Here is a 21,936-nt window from a genome sequence, read left to right as displayed (position 1 = left end):
GAATATGTAAAATAGATGTATTTCTGCTGAAAATTTTAGGGTAGGTGAAAAGTATATTTGGTTGCAAAGAAATTTAGTCAAAAACAGTTTGAGTAATTTATTAGTTGAGACTGAAATAAGTGATGTGAGTTGAAAATTTGCATCGCAAATGGTCATAAAATGGTGGAACTGAGAAAATGAAATAACCAAATGCCATATGCTTATTGTAGATATGGGATTCCTACTTTTTTCTTGCTGTCATTTTTATAAACCAGCTATGTCTACAACTAGAGATGTTCACACCTTCCAAGAAGAAAAAGGTTTTAGAAAAGTAAGTACTGCTGTCAGCTTCTAGAAAACTGTAATAGATCAAACAGTTCTCAAAATGCAAGGCATGGGAGGTTGCAGAAAGGCCGTACCACAAAGATAACTGTACCACTGTTTACACTGACTAGAATGAGAGTTGGCTCTGGCCCTTCGTATAGGTCTTCAGAGCTGATAGCAGCCTTTGTAGAAGTGCCCAAATTGGGTCAGATATTGGGAGCAAAATAGCTGTGTTGTAACAGTGCCAACACTGATTTCCAGTTCACGCATAAGTCCATTCACACTGGTTCAGGTCTTTCTGCCCGGCCCTGCACTGTTGTCTGTATGAATTAATTGTATTTATTTAAGATAGAGCAAAACTATTTGTTCTCAGAGAGAGAAGGACAGCATATTACTGCAAAAAACCCCACTTTTGCTTTACAGCTGTGTTACTGATATATAGCATTTAGAAAGAACTGATACTTTTGACAATACAGCAAATGAACCTGGGGTTAGGAGTCTGGTTTTAGCTGGGTACAATGTAAAGAGCAAAAACTTGGAAGAAATAGTCACTTTTAAAGTAGTTTTTATGGACTAAAAATGAGTCATTTCATTTAACAGTGTCACAGAATGACATATGAACTTGATTTTCTTAAATGATCTTCCACTGTTTTGCTATTTTTTTTTTAATGCACGGCAGATATGGTGACATGCGGGTAACAATGGGATGTGAAATCTTCAGCATGTGGCAAAATTTAGGTAAGTAATGAAACACATCAGTAGGAGCTGATAAAATTAAAAACAATTATTATTTCTTCACCTATTAAATACACTTGCCAGTGATAGAAGAGTTGATAAGTTCACATGAATTCTTGACTGAAATTTAGGAGAACCCTACTCATCTGTAGTTGTCTTCTTTATTGCCAAATTCAGCTTTCTAAGCCTTGATACTGTATCTGACCTGTCCCTATTTCTTCAAATATAACTGAAAGTATACCATCAAAAAATTAGAAAAGAAAGTACTGCTCTTTTGGGGCAGAATTATTATGCCTGGAAATAGAGTTATGTTCACAATTTTAGTTCTGTTGCCAAACAGTTTAAGCAACAGACATATATCTTAATTCTTAAGCTCTCTTGAGATGCTGGATTTGCATCAAATCTTCCCCTAAGTCCTAGTTGTGCTAAAATATAAAGACATAAATGAATGCATGACTGATGTATAAATGACACGTTGGACAACACAAGAAAATATATAAAATATATGCTTGGATATAAACTTAGGAACTTTTTTATATTTAGAAGTAATAACTGTGCAAACTGTTTGAAAATATGAGCCTCAGAGAAATGCAATTAAATATTGTTTGGGAAGAAAATCAAAGATGAGTAGATTTGGACACTACATTTGTCATCTTTATATTTCAGTTATTCAATAATTCATTTCATTAAAGGGCTCGTTAAAGATATGAAGACCACTGGTGGTTACTCAGATACTGTCATCTCAATTTTATAAATCTTGTCCCCAGCAAAATATGTAGTTGTAAAAAACTGGTCTTTCTGATCAGCCTGTACTAGAAAAAGCAATGTTCAAAATCAGAAAAACTTTCTTATTAGCATCTTGGTAACATTTGTGTGTAGCATACTTTACTTATTTACAGCATTTAGTATTGGTTACTCACTCTAAAGCATCCATCTACATTATTTGTATACATGATGGGTATTTCTAAACTGGTATATCATGGGAACCACTCCTGCATCCCATCTCTTTCCTGCATGCTAAGACCTTAGTGTGCTTCATCTCCCCATTCCCATTGTTTTCTGCTGAATGGAAACCCACTATGCAGGCAAGGAGGGAATCATGATGCCTTCCAACAGGGGCAAATTCTGTGGGGTACAAATGGAGTTCATGTGGTAATGTGTCCAACTAAATACTGTAGTCAGGATTTTTCATATAGTTTGTCTTATGCTACTTAGCGTTTTACAGTTGTCATCACAGGCCTTGATCCTTGTACAGTCACCTTGCTTTTGTATGGATGTGCATGCCAGGATATTTCCAGCAGAGGGAATTCTGGATTTCCTTTGCATAAGCACAGAGCAGCAAGCAGGGGTTATACTGCCCACTGTAATATCCAGAGGTAGGCTGGGATGGAAATGAATTCCCAGCTTGGAAAAGTCTGTGCGTCATGATTCATAATCCACTTATTGTGAAGATGTCAGAAGTCTTATGCCTGCAGAACTGAAACTAAAGAGTCAATCTTTACTGTGTGCCATTTCTAGCTTTCCTGACGAGAGCTTAATGCTAAGTAGAATATGGTGAGTTAATGGAAGATGTTTTAGCACTGATTTTAAAGCGAGTTGTTTTGACAACAGCTGAGTCACATCTTCCTTTCCTTTCCTGCAGTCAAAACATGTACTTCCATTTCTGTCCTCAACAAAACTAAAGATATGTAAAAATCAAAGTACTTACCTTTTTTTGATGAGCATATGATATGAGACAGTTAACCATTTTGTAGACACAAGATTACAGAGCTTATAAACCAAACCATTCCTGTGAAAAATAAATTAAATGCTCAGAGAGGTCTTTGTCTTTCTTTTGTTCTGCTGCTGGAAGACTAACATGCGGTACAGATAACCCACTGTCACTTCTGAACTCACTATTGAATAATAAAATCTGATAAATTATGTCGGCCTTATATTCTTTTATTGCCTACGGCTTTTCTCTGCACTTTTTTGGGTTTAAGACATAGCCCATACTGTGATCGACATGAGATAAAAATCTATAGACATTTAGAGTTATTTTTTAATTCTTCAGGTAGTATTTGGATTGTTTGATAGCTCACAGGACACACAATTCACATTCAAGTTCACGTTTGTTCTCATTTTAGGGGAACACAAGCTTCACTTTATTCCAGCATTGATTGGCCCCTTCCTGGAAGTGACCTTGATCCCTCAGCCAGACCTGAGGAATGTAATGATTCCCATTTTCCATGACATGATGGACTGGGAGCAAAGGCGAAGTGGCAACTTTAAACAGGTAGTGTATGTGAAGCTGTTTATAAAGCAGGACTGAAATTCAAGCCCTTCAGAGAGTGCTGGTCCCAACCATTGGTGGTTCAGGGTGGAGAAGGCAGCCACAACATTATACCTGTTGGAGAGGGATTACCAGTGTTTTCCCTTTTGACTCTCTGCAGGGGTAGCGAGGTTCTCCAGTTAATGCTATCATGGTAGTAATGTAAGATGAGGGATAAAATCCACGTCCGGCTGAAGGGAAGAATAAAACTTGAGATGTCTTTCAACAAGATGGATTTTGTTGTGGTGGTATTTCATCTCTGCTTTACTGCAGTGCAGACTACCGGTTAGAGAGGATTCAACTAGCTTCCCTTCCAGTTAGGAGGAAGAAAGATCAGATGGTCCTTCTGAGGAATGTTCTTCTGTAAGGATCCAAGTATTCTTTACTGCTCAAACACCTTCCTAACTGGCTAGGAAGGAGCGACCAAGTGCCATCTGCTCCCTCAGCTCCTACTCAGTTCTTTCAGACTGCCTCCAACCATTTCTCAGTGCCCTCCTTCCTGCTGCTTCAAATGAAGGAAAGCAGAAGGATTTGAATTACTCCCAGGCAATCATAATGCTTAGGGTGGGAGCTGTATCTGAACACAAAACAAACTATTAAGAACAGAGGAGTGCATGTGATGTAAGTAGGTAGGTTTTCACTGTCAACATATAAGCTTTTTGTTAAAAATCACCATAGAAATGTTAACAAGGAGTGAGAAGGAAAAAATCCACTACTTCTGCTTCTTGTGTGTTTTCAGCTTGGGTTTAAATGTAAATTGTAATAGATTTATTCACTAATAAAATATCTTGACAACAGCTTGGTTTCTTCCCTAGATTTGTGGTTGCTAATGTATTACTGCTAAAACGGTTTGAAATATTAACACACAGTGTAACCTCGCCTCTATATTTTTTATAATCAATACACTTAAAAATATGCATTGAAGGAATCATTAACCACCAGATATGTTCTGTAAGTGTCTTTGATAGCTAATACGTAAATCCAGCAAATGTGACTTCTAACCAAATATGCTGGCAGGTAAGGCAGGTTGGGAAAGTAAGTCTGAGCCCCCAAGTATTCTGAGCAGTACAGACATTTATAAAAATTAATTTATGAAGAGTGAGGTGCAGGTCAGAAAAGATGATATTTTTATTGAAGTCTAAGAAAATGGCTTGTGCTTACAGCCCTGCAGTGAGAATTCAGGCAATTTATTTAGGCTGTGTGCTTTTTGTCTGACTCCATAAATAGATAGCTGCCTTAGCAGCAGCAAATGCTACTCAGCCTGTAGTTTTAAAGTCACGTTGCTCAATTTAAATTGGCTCCCTCCCTCAAAAAAAAAAAAAACCACACCACACCAAAAAAAGAAAACCCCACAAACCTTAGGAATGATAACAGCTTCGAAAGGATGAAGTGACTTATCAGCAGATTTACATGATTGACCAATAATTCTAAGACCTGCATTTGGCAAAGTCCCTTACATAAAACCAAATCTTCCCTCAATTTTCTCTAATCTCATTAAAGGAAAAAGAAGCTGTTTACACCACACTTATATGTTGCAGGTGGAAGCAAAACTGATTGACAAACTGGACAGCCTGATGTCGGAAGGTAAAGGTGACGAAACATACCGAGAGCTCTTCAACAGTATGTGAGTAGTATGTTTATCTTACACTGATTCTCGGAGTTCAGTTGGTTGGATCAATGCTAATGTCATTGTCGGGAAGGAATGCTTAATACAGTTGTGAATCTGATTTGGGGTTTTGTCCTGAAAATCTGAGGAATAAAACATTTTACGGTGTTTTATGGCATCTGCAAAGTCTGGCTGTACTTCCTGCATACAGCTATAATTGGGCATGGCTAAATCTGTTATAGCTCAGAAAATTCTTCTTCTACATACTAAATTTAAAATCAGAAAAACAAGAAATGGTTCATAATTGCATAGAGTGCAGGTAGAGCTCAAATGGAGCATTTTGAAAACAAGGCATGGGAATTCAACAAAAAGCTGTTTAATAAGTAATTTTCTATTGCTGGAAACTTGTACTCATCTATGTAATGTCACTTGTTGATTTCTTGATTGATGTATACAATTTTCTTTATTCTGATAAGATTATTTCTTATTGTTTTCTTTTATGAATTTCTTGTTAAGCTTTTAATATATTTTAACAAATGACGTATCACTTTAAATCTAATAGAAAAAGCTAATAATAATGCTGAAGTTCCTGAGGTTGCCCATAATTTTTCCCATTGACTGTAATAAATGATTGTCACAGGGTACAGGTACAAAATAACTAACAGAACTCTGTCTCTGTTGTTCCTCAGAACTCAGTCCCACCTAAGTGGAAGATTTCATTTATTTCTAGTGTATTTAGTAGGAGTTGTATTGCTCCTCTTCAGGATTCCAAGCTGTGTATTCTTCAGTACTATAAACACATGATATTTTGCTGTTTATAAGGCTTCTTAACCATTCCTCCTTCTTTCAGTATTAGTTTTAGCTCTGTTGTCTCTGCTTAAATCACATTCAGATCTCAGTGTCTGTGAATAGCAAACATACTAATCTGTAATTGTACTGAGTTGAAAAACAATTGGCTTCCTGAATATTTATAATTTACAGAAGCAGAAGTGGGTAGAGAGATTAGGCAGAATATTATGGAAATGGATGAATAATGGTAATCAACAGTACAGTATGCTAAAGCAGAACTTTCTTGTAATTACTTATGAAATTTTTCATAATCTGAGTTAAGAAAAGAGAAGATGATTTCAATATTTTAGTAACACAGTATTCCAACTTCAAAATTAACTCATTAAGGGAAAATCTTTAATTATAAACTGAAGTCTAAATGCACTGTCATATGCAAAATACATCAGAATGTGTGTCACTGAAATAATTTCAAATTACGTAAGAAAGTATATTGGTATGAAATGTAGTTCCTAATTTTTTTACAATTTTGAGTTAGATTTAAACTGGGAGATGTTAAACAAGATACAGTCAAAAATGGTGAGAACCTTTTATAAATCTAACTGCTGAATACATAGTTGTAATTTAAATTGCAAAATGTCTCACAGTATCAGTATCCTTGTTTCTGTTCTGGTCTGACAGAAGTTAAAACTGAACTCTTTGGGAAATTTCTGAGTAACTGCTTAAGTTTGCTTTCAGCTTAAGAAAAAATAGTGTTTCTTATTAGTTTTTTATCAAAGTTTGATTTGACTCCATGCATTAATACCTCTCCGGAGGAGAGCTTGCAGAACATACTAATCTAAAATGGAGGATGACTGTGCCCTAGGGTATGTGAAGGAAAATGGTTAAAATTAGATGCACAATTTAGGGAGCTGAATGCAAGGGACGGGGTCAGGTAGCCTGAGGTGTCTTGTCTTTTTTTTTTTTTTAATTTATTTCTTCCATGTGTAATTTAAACTAAGCAATATCAGAGTGTGTTTAGAGGGTGCAAGAAAGCAGACTTGTTTAGGCTGAAGTGCCAGAGATGTGGTATGTCCCCAGGGACAGTGAAACATTAATGTAATTTTGAAGAAGCAGTGGTTCTGTAGTCTTTTATGAAAGATAATGCTGCGATTTTATCTATCTTTCTGAAGATTCAGCGTGGTTGGTTTTGACAGGTACAGTTGGGGATGCGCACACCTACACTGGATACAGTCTGGTAACTGCAGTGGGTGTGACACCGTTGGGTTTTGTCATGCTTTTTGTTTATATTGTCTGAATTGGAAAATGAATTTAAATCTCTCACTTCCACATTAACTGCTATTTTTCCAGAGACATTCACTGTATCTTTCCTTTTAAGATCTTGTGTTTTCAAGGACAAATTATAGGCATCTCTTATTATGGAATTACCTTTATCAAATTAAAAACATAGTTAAAACAGGGGGAAGATGACTGCTGTTTGTTTTGAATCAATGTCTTTCTAGAGGCTTGAATGTGACCACTCAGTGATTAGTTCCTGCATTCATTTGAAGAGCTGTAAAGCATGGAGCAGTGAACACTTTGCTATCATGAGAACCTAGATTTTGTAATTACTATCCAGTGTAATCTCGGTATGAAAGGTGTCCAGTGCATTTGCACTGTAACACTGCAGTTGAATTCCTGAGTTAATTAGCACAGGGAAAAGAATTATTTTGCCTTATTAAACAGTTGGTGGTTAGAACAAAATCCTTGGAAGCCAAAGGATGTACTCAACTAGCTCTTTTGCCCTGAATCTGATGGATGCTGCCAGTGTATGACGGCTGTAGCTGTATTCCAGTTTGGCCTAACACAAGCTGTATCAGGTTTGGAGGTTATGTGGCCACATTATTGAAGCACAAAACCTGGGCTAGGGAGCTGATGATGAGGCTTTTTGAAGAAATTGAAGCTGACATTCAAGCTGAGCACGCATTTAATACCAAGCTTTGCCAGTTCATGCGTGATTCCTCCAGCCATAAAGCTATTGTATAAAAAGTGGTGCCTGCTACCTCTCCCATGCTGTCTTCAGTCGTCTAAATTTCTTCCCTCAGTTGTATGACTGAATTCAGTCCATTAGACTCTGACTCTTAGCCCAGTCCGTTAGACTGACTGGACTGAGTCTTTCAGAGCCCTTCTTAATATTTTCGTGGGGTTTGGGTAGCTCCTCAATGATGACTGAACTTTTGCAGCAGTGTTTGACTTTGACCCACCTGGCCAGATAAGGGAACCTCTCACTACAGTGAGGTACCTGGGGAGCTCTGTACTCCAAAATAGACATCCAGATTTTTTAAGGCACTTCTAGGATTAGATGCCTGTTAGTGGTCTGAATAACTCTGTGGCTTAGGCACGTATAAATCCACTTACTACGTGGTTGCGCTAACCTGAACATGGTTCTAAGCCTGGTGTTATTCCTTGGAGACCTCTGATCCTGTGGGTCCCAACTCCACTCTTATTCTTGGAAAACCAAGATTAAAAAAAACCAAAGACCCACAACTATTCAGGTGAGCCCTGATGTTAGGCAGTAGTAGCAAGGATAAGGCATGCTTTTCATTGTTCCTCTGTGTTGCTTATCCCCCTTAGTGCTTTGTAGAACATAACATCTTGGCTGTGCTTTGGGACCTGCAAGTAACAAAAGAATTTAATTTTATGTAGATATAGTGATGAGGAAGCCAAGGGGTATATTTGAGTAGCTCTTTCATTCTGAGTGTTCTGTGCATTGTGGTGAAAGATGTATGGTAGAGAAGGGGAGGCATGCGTCAGAAGGCAAGTCATAAAATTGTTCAACTGACGACACTGATGGCAGTTTGAATAAGTACTTTGAATGTATCTACACAACTCATTTGTAGAAACTGTGTATTTATAATGAATATGCCAGTACATTTATAAAGAACATGCATAAGTCAAATACAGATGAAAACCATCTGTTTTTAAAGAGAAGTCAGACTTCTGCTGCTTTTTTACAGGAACTGTGGGTAATTATTTTGATGAATTTAGGTTGAAATGTTCCTGTTTAACACCGAGTTGAAAGGTAATAGAAAGGAAAAATCAGTGAATTAATCAGTGCTTAATAGTATAACAGACTCTACTCTTATTTCTTGTTAGACACAAAAACTTGTACTGAAAGGAACATAAGGGGTTTAAAAGGAAATTATGTTAGCCTCTGTATTCTATATGGAAAGTAGAGATGCCAGATTAGTGCTTCAGCCTTTTCCAGTTAAGGAAGGCCTTGTCACCTGCCTCTGCTAGCAATGACAGGTAGCCACTCTCTGAATGTGAGGGAAAGACATCTGATTGCTGCCTAAAGAGAAGTGAGTCTGAGATCAATACAGGGGTGCAGAATGAAGATCAGTGTTTCCTCCTTGCTTCCAGCAGCGCACAGCTTCATTTAGGTCGAATTACTTTGGAGAATTGCATCTGAGACATCCGTCTGTACGTAAGGAGCTGAACAGAGCTGAAGTGTATAGCTAGTGCAGTTGGCATGTAGGAGTTATTGGGTGCTGTTATATGTTCGGTGAAATTGGAACGTAGGAGTTTTATGGGACTGAACATGCTCAGTGTAGATGAAGGTCAGTGGAGCTGACAGCTTGCCCACTGCAGACAGAAGGTTCGGAGATGCTATTAACAACTCTCTAAAAAGATCCGAGTATATGGCTGTGGCAATTTTCGGAGACTTCTGAGTAAACCATACCTGTGTGCATTTTCAGGGAGACTGCTAAACGATCTCTATGGATGTGTCATCCATCTGAGGTCCTGCACCAAGCATAAAAGTAACACAAATCTGTAGATAAATATTTCCTTGTTCATTCTCAGAGAGAAAATGTTGGAGGTTCATGCCCAACTGATTAATATTTGATAAACTTAAGCAGTGAAAATCAGAGGCCTGTAACAGAAAGACATATTAAGTATAATTTTACTGACAGCTCCACTTACACCATTTTGAAATCTTTTCACTTCAGTCTGTAATCTGCATTTATATTAATGTAAGAACTAAACACAACAGTTTTTAATAAAGAATCCTATGGAAATTTAAGCTAATGGAATTCTACATGTGCATGATAGTATGTTCTCAGAAGGAAATACTAAGTGAAGAGAGGGAATCATCTCATTAAAATCTCTTCCCCATTCTTAAATTTCATGCATACTAAAATATTAAAGAGGAGAGGAGGAAAAATCTTTGTAAAAAAAGTTGAGGTCCAAATGAGAAGGTATATTGTGTTGATAAGTATTCTTTTCTGGGTACATCTTCAAACTCCTCCTTTTCTGATGTAACAGCATGATATATATAAATTTTATTCAAGAGTTCTGTTCATTCTTTGGGATATTAATATATTCTGAAAATTAGGTATTTGATATATTTTAACCTGATGCAGCTAATATAAAAATCATTTGTTTTGTTATTGCTTCCTGGACTAGAATTCCACTTTTTGGTCCTTATCCTAGGTAAGACATTGTTTGCAAATTGTGCTTCTTGGGAGGGTGTTTGTAAAAGAAAACCTAACTATCAAAGATGTTGCTAAGGTATTAAGGTGCTGGTAAAAGCAGAGTGGTTGTCATAGTGACAGTTAAAAATAAACGATGAAATTGTTCTGGCTTCTGTTTTTTTCAGTCTACTGAAGAAAATTGAGCGGGAAACATGGAGGGAAAGTGGCGTTTCATTAATTGCCACTGTAACTCGCCTCATGGAGAGGTTACTGGACTACAGGTGAGTGATTGTCACCATTTATAAGTAGAATTGTCATCTTCAAAATATTATGAGGCAAATATGGCATTCTTGCATAAACAGTGACTGCAAATGGGCACAACAACTGTATGTGATCAGGATCTCTGACACAGCTGATTGGTCAGTAGGAAGTTGAGACAAGCTGGCTGAAAACCAGCTGAGGAGCCTCCCCATGGTATGAAAATCCAATGGCTTGCATGAGTTTCCTATCAAGGAATATAGGAACTTTTGGTAGTAGGTTAGTGACTCAAGTCTGTCTGAAGACACACAGCTCAATACTAATCATCTGACAGTTGTTTTACAGAGTATGTAAAACTCTTATCACTGTGTCAATCATGCTTAGTTGTAGTGTCAGCCAGCACAGTAGGCTGACATGTATGTATACAAAGCTACGATCTCTGGGTGAGAAGCTTGCATCTGACTGTACCACATGAGCAAGGGAGAGGGAAATAGGAGACGTATACTCCCTTTTAGGAGTTGGAGACTAAAAGGGATTTTCTCAGTCACTTGTGAAGGCCATGTAGAACCTTCAGATTCCAGTTTAGCCTTCCTTATTGCCATCAGCTGGAACACTTTGTAAAGCTTAAGTGTTAGTTTTTCCCCCAGTTCCTTGGGGGGCAGATGGTAGGACCTGGTACTCCACTTGCCATCCTCACTCATAGTTTGAAAGGAAAGCTATTTTGGCAACAAAGAGACTGAATTCTTAAATCCTAGAAACCTGGCAGTGCTTCTCCTCTTCAGGCATTGGTAGGATTACAACCTCCAGGACACTCAATCCAACATCTTTCAAAACAATTGTGCATACTGTTGGTTATGAGTATTTGGGACGATTGTTTAGCTCATGTATGCAAGAATGTTTTAAAATTGCATTAAATTTCTTTTAGTGATGGCATGGTGATGTCTGGCTGTTATTTTTTTTTACTCCAGTATGCTTATACTGACACTATTTTTCCCTTTGTGATAATCAACTTCTGTGTGGTTCCATTTTAACTTGGGGATCAGATTTGTTGCCTCCCTAAATAATAAATGATACTAAATTATAAAGTGGTGCTGAGGAAAATTTGGTAGATCTTTGAGCATTTTACAGAGGAGGTCAGTGTCATTCTGTTTTTTTCACAGAGGAGGAACTAATGCTGTTAATTCATGACCAGTTTAGGTGTAGGCTGTCTCTGAAGAAAGCAGACTCATCCCTGCTCATTCCCTCATTCACATCACTCTCTTCCTTGTCCCAACACAAGTGCTTGCGCTGCACTTTGGTGATCTGACTCACGTGTGCTATAACTAACTCGGCAAAAGATGCTGCCTAACCCATGTCTCTTCCTGAGGTTGGTGCAGGACTGGGAATGAGTGCCTGAGAGCACAAAGGGAGCGGGACTGCCTCTTCTGGCAGCCATGCTGGCTTCTGCTGGCGTGATTTAAGCACAAGGTATGAAGAAAACAAATGGTCTCCAGCAGACACCTAGCAAATCAATGACAGCCAGAAAGAAACATTGAATTTCTTGATGATTGAGGTATTCCATGTCCTAGAAAAGGAGGCATGAAATCCTTTACACACCCATGTCAGCTGTTCACCCAAATATCTTTGCGTTGCATCATTTCAGTCAGCTTGCTGAACCAAATACGTCTGTTTTCTGAGGTGTGCTTCACAATAAGAGGATAAATGTCATTCCTTTTGACTTCCATCACTTTCTGTTTTAGGGACTGCATGAAAATGGGAGAAGTAGACGGCAAAAAGATTGGCTGCACTGTTAGCCTTTTGGTTTGTATAATATTTTTCTCTCCCTTTTAGATTTCAGTTGAACATTTTCTAGTATACAACCACACATTTGAATAGGAGGTACCTTGCTTCTTGATGCAGTTTGTGTGGGAGTTGACAGAATGATACTGCACTTAGGATCACTGTTTTGGTTGTGGTTTTTTTTTTTTTCAGCGTGCAATTGATATGGTGGGGAGTTAGTCTTCCTTGGCATTTTATATTTGGCCTCTGAGAGATCTCTATTACTGCTTAATTCAGTTTTCAATCTCTCCTATGGGTTAAACTTCACCAAAGTACTTTCCAAGTTTAATTAATCTCTGAATTCATAGAAATAAACAAGCCTTTCCTCCTGCCCCAAACCCAGCCAAACTTACATGATTTCTCCTGTTTCCTTTCTTCCCCAATAACTGACATGAGTTGGTTCTTAAAACATTATAATGTGGGATGTTTTCTGAAGTCTGCAGGCAACCTATTCTCTTCCCAATAGAAGAGCCAGAAATACAGCTCAAGACTTCCTCATGTCATGTTACCATCATTACAACAAACCAAGAGTGCAAATTCGTAGTATGAAAAAGATTTCATTTTTGTTTACAAGATGCATTTTGTTTCTTGGCCAGTTTCCACTGACAAGTTTGACTTCTGTTAACCTTGGAAAGTTTCCATTTTCATGGTGAATGTTTTGAAAGCTATATTTTTAGCCAGGGAAAAAAACAGAATAAGCTGACTTGTAATTCTGTATTTTTGACGTCAGTGAAACAATTTGGTGTGGCTTTTAAGTAGCAGTTACACATAAGAGAATAAAGGATTTCTTCAGTAGGAAAATAGTGCTCTCTAAATAAGGATGATGTTTACTATGTAGCTGTAGAGCAGCTGGTTTTCTGTCAGACTATCTGGCATGATCTGAATTCTCTAAAGCACCTGGATTATTTTCATCCTATCACTAAGGAGTTTTTAAACTATTTTTAGCAAATCATCCAAGATTTGCACAAAAAGAAAGCTAAGACATTTTAAAACCCCAAAACACCATAATACTTTTTAATGGGATTTTTAATGACTTGTACAGCAGAAGGTAGATTTCATATAATAATAATTTTCAGACAAATGTTAATACTATTTGCATACCAGAGACACAATGAATGCTAAATTTTGAAAAGAAAATTTCAGTTACAGAAGTAGTACACAAATCTGAAGACATTTGATTGCCCATATCGTGGAAGAACTGGTGGTCATCTCAAAAGAAGTTTCATGCAACAAGTAATTAGAGAAAGGTACAATGTTAAAATTATATAATTAAGTCCAGAGGAGGAAGCAGTATTTTGTTTCTCACCACTACTGTGAAGGTATTCTGACTCCCAAAGAGAAGAGGACTGGTTGGCATGAAAAGAGAATTTCTGCGTGGTTTTGCCATAGAGGTATATGCTGTCCTTCCAGAAAATAGAATTGTCCAGGTTAACCAAGTTATCACATTCACTGGAATTATGCCACATCATGAAATATGCAGAAGGGGTATGCACCAGAAGCAATAACTTAGATGAAAGGAGAAGGTAGGAACTTTATTCCTACACTCCCCACCCTCTGGATCATCTGGAGTAGGTTTCATATTAGTAATGCTTGTGTGGAAAAGCTGGTTTAAAAGGTGTCCAATGTAGTTAGTTCCTTATGCATCAGAATCACTTAACTCCAACTTGAAAGTTGATTTCTAATGAAAGGACTCTGTCATCACAGAGTTGTACAGAAGCATTGAAAGTGTATTGAATAACTTCCTGTAACTCACTGAGGAATTTTTAGGGAAGTCTACTTTTTACATCATACCCCCTTTTGACAACTACATCTGTTAGATTTTATATCTTGAAATAGTTTGTTGAAAGGTCACCTTAATTAGCATGATGTATTTCCTGAGCTGTGGCTGGGTTGTCTTGCTGTGGTCTGCCTTACAGACCAACTGGACATTGTCAGAGCTGATCTTCAGTGAAGAACCAGTTGATTTGCATAATTTAGGCTTCTGACAAGTACTGGAGCCTTCAGTGCTTAGGAGTAAGAGCCAAGAAGTCTGGTACTGCAGTTCAGTGCTGTATTTTGTCTAAACCTTTATGTTTCATTGCTCAAAATTCTGTGTTGTAGACTATGCTTTTTTTGGACAGGTAAATTTGAACGTACAAACAGGTACTGGTCTACACCTTGTGGGGAAAAAAAGAGGCGGCTTTGGATTATAAAGGCAAATGGTAGCCTAAAGGGGCATGTCATTACAGAGCTGTTGATACGTAGTAATTTTTTCAAGCCAGTTAAAAAAAATACTTTCTCTAAAAAGTTTAATTTTGATATTTTCATAATGTTCTTCCCACCTTTCTCTTTGATAATAATCTAGGAAACAGTGGCACAGAATAAGAATACTGCACAATATGGGAAGAAGTTTGGCTACTTGCTTAGAGTTCAGTATAGCAAGTATTTGAAAAACAGAACAGAAATTGTTAATTGCTAATGAGGACCAGTACTAGATTCTTCTATTCTATATTTTTTTTTTATTAACCAAAGCAGATTATTGTGAACATTAGATATGTCTAGCAGGGGGACTCTACCTCCTTGTCCATAGTAAGGATGGCAATACTTGCGAAGAGTGCTACAGAGGTGTGCTGCTCTCCCTATAACTTTTTAATACTTTGGGTTTGGACTTGCAAATAAATAATGAATGTTTTGAGGTTGCATTCCATATTTTATCCATGTAACAACAAACAGCAGTCATATGTCCAGAAATCTTTAGCCACTTCTAGAAGCTTTATCCGGGTGATTATAACTTTGTATATTTCAGTCATGCCACATAATATCTCTGCATCACTTACTGGTTCCCCGCATCAGTTAGGGCTGAAGAAATCTTCTTTCATTCAGGATCGTGCTGAACAGTTCTTTGTAAAGCTACCAAAGGCCACCATTAATTTGCTATGACAGAAGGAAGAGTAGGCATACCAGGCAGTAGATAATTTGTTGAAATATAAATACAAAAGTCAGAAGGCTGTCAGTATTTTAAAATCAATATATACCTTTCAGCAAGATGTTAAATGTCTTAAGTGTGGATATATGGGTGCACTTCTTGGATGGATTAGTATTTATAAATAAAGAACCATCAGATTCAGGTTCTTCCTTTTATGTTCCATGAGGATTTAAATAAAAAAAAAAAAGGCAAAACAAACAAACAAAAAAAAACCCAATTAAAAAAAAAAACATATAGGAGCGTGTTGACTTGTCTACTGAAAATAATATTCTATTTACTATTTCTTACTGTGTTACTGCAGTTCTGTGTAATGACTTTGTACATGTGAAACTTTCAGATCTATGCATGCATTTCTAGAGCATTACGTTGGAAGTCTTTTGTTAGTAACCGCTGTCATATATTTACTAACTACTACGTTTCATTACAAAATTCAATTTTATTGCAGAATTTTTACAAGACTGAACTGAACAAGGAGGAGATGTATATTCGCTATATTCATAAGCTGTATGACCTACATCTGAAAGCACAGAACTTCACAGGTAATTGAGTACAAACTAAGAAAAGGTATTTTAAACTGATTTGCAGTCTTTTGCAAACCTGTAAGCTGTATCCTCAGTGTGTTAACATACCCAGGCAACAGCTGAGTTTTCTTACAAAACTAATCTCTCTAAAATACAGCTTTTTTCAGCCCCACATCTCTACAGCTTGCTGGGCCATGTTGAGTGTAAATGACTACTGTTGATATGCGCTAACAATCAATGTTTGATAACGGTCATCCTTCACCCAAGAGGAGTAACGTGCAGAGGAAGTTTTTATAAGCCCTTTGGTAGTATCTGAGCTTACGTACTTTCTTGTAATGCTGCTGGTTAGCTGTTTCGTGCAGTGTTTCTACAAAGCTGTGTGTCAGTACCTAACTTGTAGTTTAAAAGAAGCAAGGAAGACCCGTATCACTTACTAATGATGAAAGAGATGTGAAAACTTGTAACAAATACAGCACTTTGCTGATGTCTCTGAATCTTCACATACCACATTTGCTGTGCTGTTGTCTAGGATTTCTCAATGTGAATTTAGTGCCATGGCTGGCCATTATCTTTTAAATGAAGGAATAAGAAGATAATGTGCATGGTTGCTATGTACACAACGTAAAGCACACTATCTGGGTAACTACATGCCATCAGTAATTGCTGGAGAAGATAAAATCAATATCTCTTGAAATTAAACAATCTTTGTTTGCAAAAATATTTAACTGACCTTACATTACCTCCATCTTTCCCCCAGTGTTTTCAATTGTAACTGCATGTGTCCAGAATCTCTCCAGCATTTTTTGTACTTTAAAGCAGACTAGGTGGCTGGGGGTCACTACTAAACAGGCTACAGGTACCTACAGCCACAGCCAATTTCCTTATGCTTTTTTGCTATCCATAGGAAAGATCCCTCACTTGGAATTTCCACTGTCCTTTTGCAGTTCATGAATTTAAAGTGTAGACTAGATAGCAGGTTATATTAAGGAATGTTGTTAATTTCCTCGTGTGACCTGGCAGTAGTGAGTCACAAGAGAGTTTTCATTATCAAGCAGTATCTGTGCTGCAGCTGGCTTTTGTGCCAAACTATTCATTTCCTGACTTTACATCACATATCGTAGTAACTCTTTAAGCGATGTTGAGTTCCCTTTACACATTGGCTACTAATGCATGTGTAGTTTACCTTCAGCAGTGATATGAACCTTACTTTTTTTTTAAATTGTTTTGCTATCTGTTCTCTTGCTGTTTTCATAGAATCACAGAATGATTTGGGTTGGAGGCGACCTTAAAGATTATCTAGTTCCAACCCCCTGCCATGGGCAGGGACACCTTCCACTAGACCAGGTTGCTCAAAGCCTCATCCAGCCTGGCCTTGAACACTTCCAGGGATGGGGCATCCACAGCTTCTCTGGGCAACCTGTTCCAGTGCTTTTCCAATGATGTTTTGGTGCACAGCTAATAGTTACAGACCTCTCCCAGAGGTTTTTTTGTTATGCTGGCCACTGCCAGACACAGGATGCTGGTTAGAGAGACACTTCAGGCCTTTTGTCCAGTGTGGCCATTCTTATTTTTGAAAATTTCTATGTACATTAACGACAACTTTAAAAAAAAAAAAAAATTGCTATGGCAGACAAAAATCTCTTAAAACAAAGGACTTGGGTGCCAAGTTAGAAAGGAAGTGTCATAGTGAGCTATTCTGATACATACCTACACTCTGCTATCATTGGCCTCCTTATGATTTTGAACTGGCGTTGGAACAGGCTGCCCAGGGAAGTGGTGGAGTCCCCATCCCTGGATGTATTTAGAAGACGTCTCGATGAGGTGCTTAGGGACGTGGTTTAGTGGTGGTATTAGCAGGGTTAGGTTAATGGTTGGAATTGATGATCGTAAAGGTCTTTTCCAATGTAAATTACTATAATAATAATAATTTTAATATTCCCAGATAATTTCTCCCAAACATAATCTAAAGATTACTATACTGTTCTGTTACCACATACCAACAATATGTTTGATTCCTTCCAAACCTAGAGATAAAATTTAAAAAAATAAAAGTGTTTGCACTTCTAAATTATTTGTTATGGTAGATTATTAAGGCTCAGCTGTGAGGGATTTCTTTCTTTTCTGGAAAGAATAGTGCTAAGCACACATCTGCCTCTCAATTTTTCCTCTCAGCCCTCATCTTTTTTGGACTGTGTCTACAGTCCTGTCTTCTTTCCTCTTCTTTAGTGATGTTCTTCATCCTCTGGTCCTTGTTTCCTTGTCCAGACAACAGAGACAGCAGTGGGGAAGGCTATGGCTAAGCATGAAATTGTTTCTTAATTTCTCTGTCCCCTTTGTATTGTCAGACTCCAGGAAAACTGTCCCAGTGACTCCACTTAAAATAGTGTGTGAAAACTGTAAGCTGAATTTTTTATAGCTGTAGATAGTAACTGTGCAAAACCAACACTACCATCTGTCTCACACTTGAAATATATCAGTTACTCATTAAAAAGGTGTGTCTCATCAGGACCATTCACATTTCTGTGTACTTTGTCCAGCTCTTTTGTTTGTTTTCATATGTACCATGCTATATTTTGTCTTGTAGAGGCTGCCTACACACTCCTGCTGTACGATGAGCTGTTGGAATGGTCTGATCGTCCACTGAGAGAGTTTCTCAACTACCCAATGCAAACAGAGTGGCAACGTAAAGAGTGTCTCCATCTGACTATCATTCAAAACTTTGATCGGGGAAAGGTAAAAGTCCTGTTTTACTGAGTGGATCTGGAAAGGATAGGCTGTTAATTTTAGGACATTACTTCCAGGGTTGCAGTCTTCTCTCAGATAGAGGGGAAGTGTTTAATCATTGCCTGATTAAGCAGTTACTTAGCGACACAGTAAATTTCTTCTAATCCTGTGTTTGTATCCTAGAAATGCCTCACTTACACATGAAAATAATTTGCACTTGTGCAGCAATTCAAAGCACTTTATAAAAGACAGTATATTTTCTCCCCATTTTAAAGGTGGTGAAAATGAGCCATGTAAAGCTGATGCAATTTGCTTAGTGACCAAGGGAGGAAAAAATTCAGGGGTCTGGATTATAAAGAGTATGTTTACACCTTGTAAATCATGTTCTGTGTTTTAGAATAATAATTGCAGAATCTCTAAAAAAGGATGGGTTTTGAGGATCAGAGTTCATTGTCATCACTGAGAATGCTTATTCTGAATTAAGCAAGAGCAATTGTCCTGTAGTCTAAAATTTTATATACATTTTATGTGATTGTTTTGCTGATAAACAAGGACTTCATTGAAATTTTGTGTAGCTAGTGTAATATCCATGTAAGCCTAGTAAATGTAATCAAACTGATGTTGATCATCAGTTTTTTTAAAAAAATCTGTAGTCATCTTATAGAGTTTAATTTGTATGGTACAATAAAATATTTTCCGATCTACAAGAATTAAGGATGATACATTAAGAATACAATTCTAAAATGTAAAAATCACACTGTGTTGAATCAATCTCATATGTAGTATCAAAAGAGGTGTCTATCACTCTTGCAATGACTTACATCTTGTGCAGTGATAGTCCTGTAACAAGCATTTGTTACATAAATCTCTAAATATAGTTTCAGTCCTTCAAGAATTCATCAGCATTTACTCAGCAGCTATCAGTAGGTCTAGTGGATGATATGCTGAAGTATTTTCAGTTACTGGAAGTATGACGTAGTATAGAAAGAACAGACTGCTAATAAATCACGAATTGTCAAACAGTTGTTTAGAATGTACTGAACATCTTTTACTTGCTTGCAGTGTTGGGAAAATGGCATTATCTTATGCAGGAAAATTGCAGAACAGTATGAGAGCTACTATGACTACAGAAACCTCAGCAAGATGAGGGTAATGTACCTGAGTGCTTTCCATCCATCAGAGATCCAAAAGCTTTGTAGTTTGGTTTATAAGATATTACTTGGAAAATTAAATTTACTGCAGAATGGTCCTTAGGTTTGGTTTGCAAACTTTATTTTTTAGTTTGTTGTTTGAGGGTTTTTTCCCTGCAATTAAGATTATAAAAAAAGAGTGTGATCTTTTTGAAGGAAAAATTGGGAAAATAAATGATCTTGCAATGTTTGTATCTGTACAGCTGCTTTTGCAGAAAAAATATATTACAAATTCACTTCCATTGGTTTCCTATGGTTTATCCAGGGAATGTGCTCTATGCAGTCCTCCTCTAGGAACAGCAATCTATCTTGGCGGTTGTAATTGTGAGCGAAGAGCTTGCGACAAGCAACGTACACCTTTTTTTTTTTTTTTTTTTTAATTTACTGCTTAAAAATATGGTCTGTTTAATATTATATACCAAAATGAATCTTTCCTGGAACTGTCTTCCTGCCTTCTCTCTCATTTTTCTTAGAACTCTAAGCATCGTTTCTTTTTTCATTCTTTCTGATACTGTATTTTAAGGATTATTCGGTCTTCCCTTTTCTTGTCTGCTTCTGATGGGTTTAATTTTATATTACAGCTGCTTTTTTAAATTTTCTGTATGTGTAGGATGCTTGCTGCTAGGACTGGTTGTAGTATACTTAATCCAGAGCTGCTTAACAGCATTATTCTCAACACAGAGCTATGTGGCAGTATTCCCAGTGATCTGCTTATTCCAAATGTATTTTGATATCCCAATGGCAGAATCCTAGAAGCCAAAGCAAACTGACTATCATCATGTGAATAAAATAATAGACTTATGCATGTTTAATTAATGGTACTTAATGTGTTTTGTGTTTGAATTGGGAAATACCCTTCTATTGTATCTGTGTCACCATGTTAATCCAAAAACAGAGATGCAGGGATTTCTCATAGAGATATAACTAGGCAGCTGTTGATATCATACACTTACTAAATAGCTGCCTGCATTACCTAAAACAGGGCTAATGCTGTTTTGGTTTTTCCCACAGTATTAAAAAGTTAAGACCTGAGAACGCTTTTCTGAAATATCAGAAAAGGGGGACTTTTGACGTCAAGATCACTTTGTGTCAGTGTTTTGAGTGAAAGAAAAGCAGGATGTATTGATCTATAATGATGTTAATTGCTATTGTGAGATTTTTACGGGCACTCCCATTTGATGCTTAAATCATTGAAATGTGATATGATTTGGCAACAGCGTTCTTGGATAGAGATATCTGACTTTGCTGACTAACCTGACCGCATTGTTTTCATATGTTTGGATGAGCAGATTACTGCATCATATGTTTCAAAATGCATTTCTATTACTTCTGTTTATCAATAAAGATTTATGCATGTTGTCTTTAATATTTTATGCCTTGAATGTAGGTACTTCATATTTAAAAGCTTTTTAAAATTTTAATTCTTGGAAGCTATCAGGTCATTAAAAGGTATAATTATTTAATCTGATTCATTCAGAAACTTCTGGGTGCTATTATTTCTCAAAGATGCATTGCAATTCCATTACTCCAGAGCAGTGTGCTGAAAGACCCTCCCTTTTGTGGTAGTTTAGGGTAAAAATGTATTTTCAAAAATACTAATTGCATTTCTTATCAATCTCACCCAGATGATGGAAGCATCTTTGTATGATAAAATTATGGATCAACAGCGTTTGGAGCCAGAGTTTTTCCGAGTTGGATTCTATGGGAAAAAGTTCCCATTCTTCTTGAGAGTAAGTGAATTGAAAATAAACAGGATGGAGCAATTCTGGAATTCATGCTGTTACTCATAATCACTTTCTGTGTGTGAGAATTTGATCATACCATATACAAGTTCTTATCCTATGAGAAACGGAGAATTCTTTGTGGTAATTAGTGAAATACCCTTACATTTTCAGGGCTAAGAAAAGGTCCTGTCTTATGGAAGGACAAATGCTACCACAGTCCCACACAAATTTAATATTCATGTTTATTTTGGAAACCATGAACCTATACTATTCCACAGACCAACATCTTTTCATGGTAGCATGTACCTTTATCCTGTTCTTTCTGCTGATGGCTGCTCAGAAGAAGGTTGTCAGAAGAGGTGTCCCTTGGCAGTGGGACAATCAGTAATTTAGTATTAAAGTAATTACATTCCCAAGTTCCACTTTTTTAAAAATGACTGAGAAATTCAATATGCTGAGTTTCATTGGTTATCACTGTAGTAAAGGTGACAGGATACATGAAGTTACTTTTGAACATTAATCTTGGATTCTGAAGTTACTG

The 21,936-nt window shown here is 37.1% G+C and overlaps 1 protein-coding gene across 1 annotated transcript in view; it reads left to right on the top strand.

Annotated features, from left to right (window-relative positions):
- Positions 1 to 21,401, top strand: part of LOC104516038 (dedicator of cytokinesis protein 4) — a gene marked incomplete at both ends in the record, with an annotated part of 66,785 nt that extends 45,384 nt beyond the window's left edge. The window contains 11 exons of the mRNA XM_010160234.1: positions 210 to 310; positions 983 to 1,041; positions 3,165 to 3,313; positions 4,888 to 4,973; positions 10,188 to 10,214; positions 10,381 to 10,476; positions 12,193 to 12,253; positions 15,682 to 15,775; positions 18,342 to 18,490; positions 19,544 to 19,630; positions 21,297 to 21,401. Of these exons, the coding sequence (XP_010158536.1) occupies positions 210 to 310; positions 983 to 1,041; positions 3,165 to 3,313; positions 4,888 to 4,973; positions 10,188 to 10,214; positions 10,381 to 10,476; positions 12,193 to 12,253; positions 15,682 to 15,775; positions 18,342 to 18,490; positions 19,544 to 19,630; positions 21,297 to 21,401 (1,014 nt within the window). The remainder of the gene's footprint in view (positions 1 to 209; positions 311 to 982; positions 1,042 to 3,164; positions 3,314 to 4,887; positions 4,974 to 10,187; positions 10,215 to 10,380; positions 10,477 to 12,192; positions 12,254 to 15,681; positions 15,776 to 18,341; positions 18,491 to 19,543; positions 19,631 to 21,296) is intronic.
- Positions 21,402 to 21,936: the final 535 nt, after the last annotated feature.

Source organism: Eurypyga helias, unplaced genomic scaffold (genome assembly GCF_000690775.1).
Source record: "Eurypyga helias isolate BGI_N326 unplaced genomic scaffold, ASM69077v1 scaffold9171, whole genome shotgun sequence".
NCBI classification, from domain to species: Eukaryota; Metazoa; Chordata; class Aves; order Eurypygiformes; family Eurypygidae; genus Eurypyga; species Eurypyga helias.
Note: the sequence above shows the minus strand (reverse complement) of the source record. Positions and strands in the feature narration are given on the sequence as shown.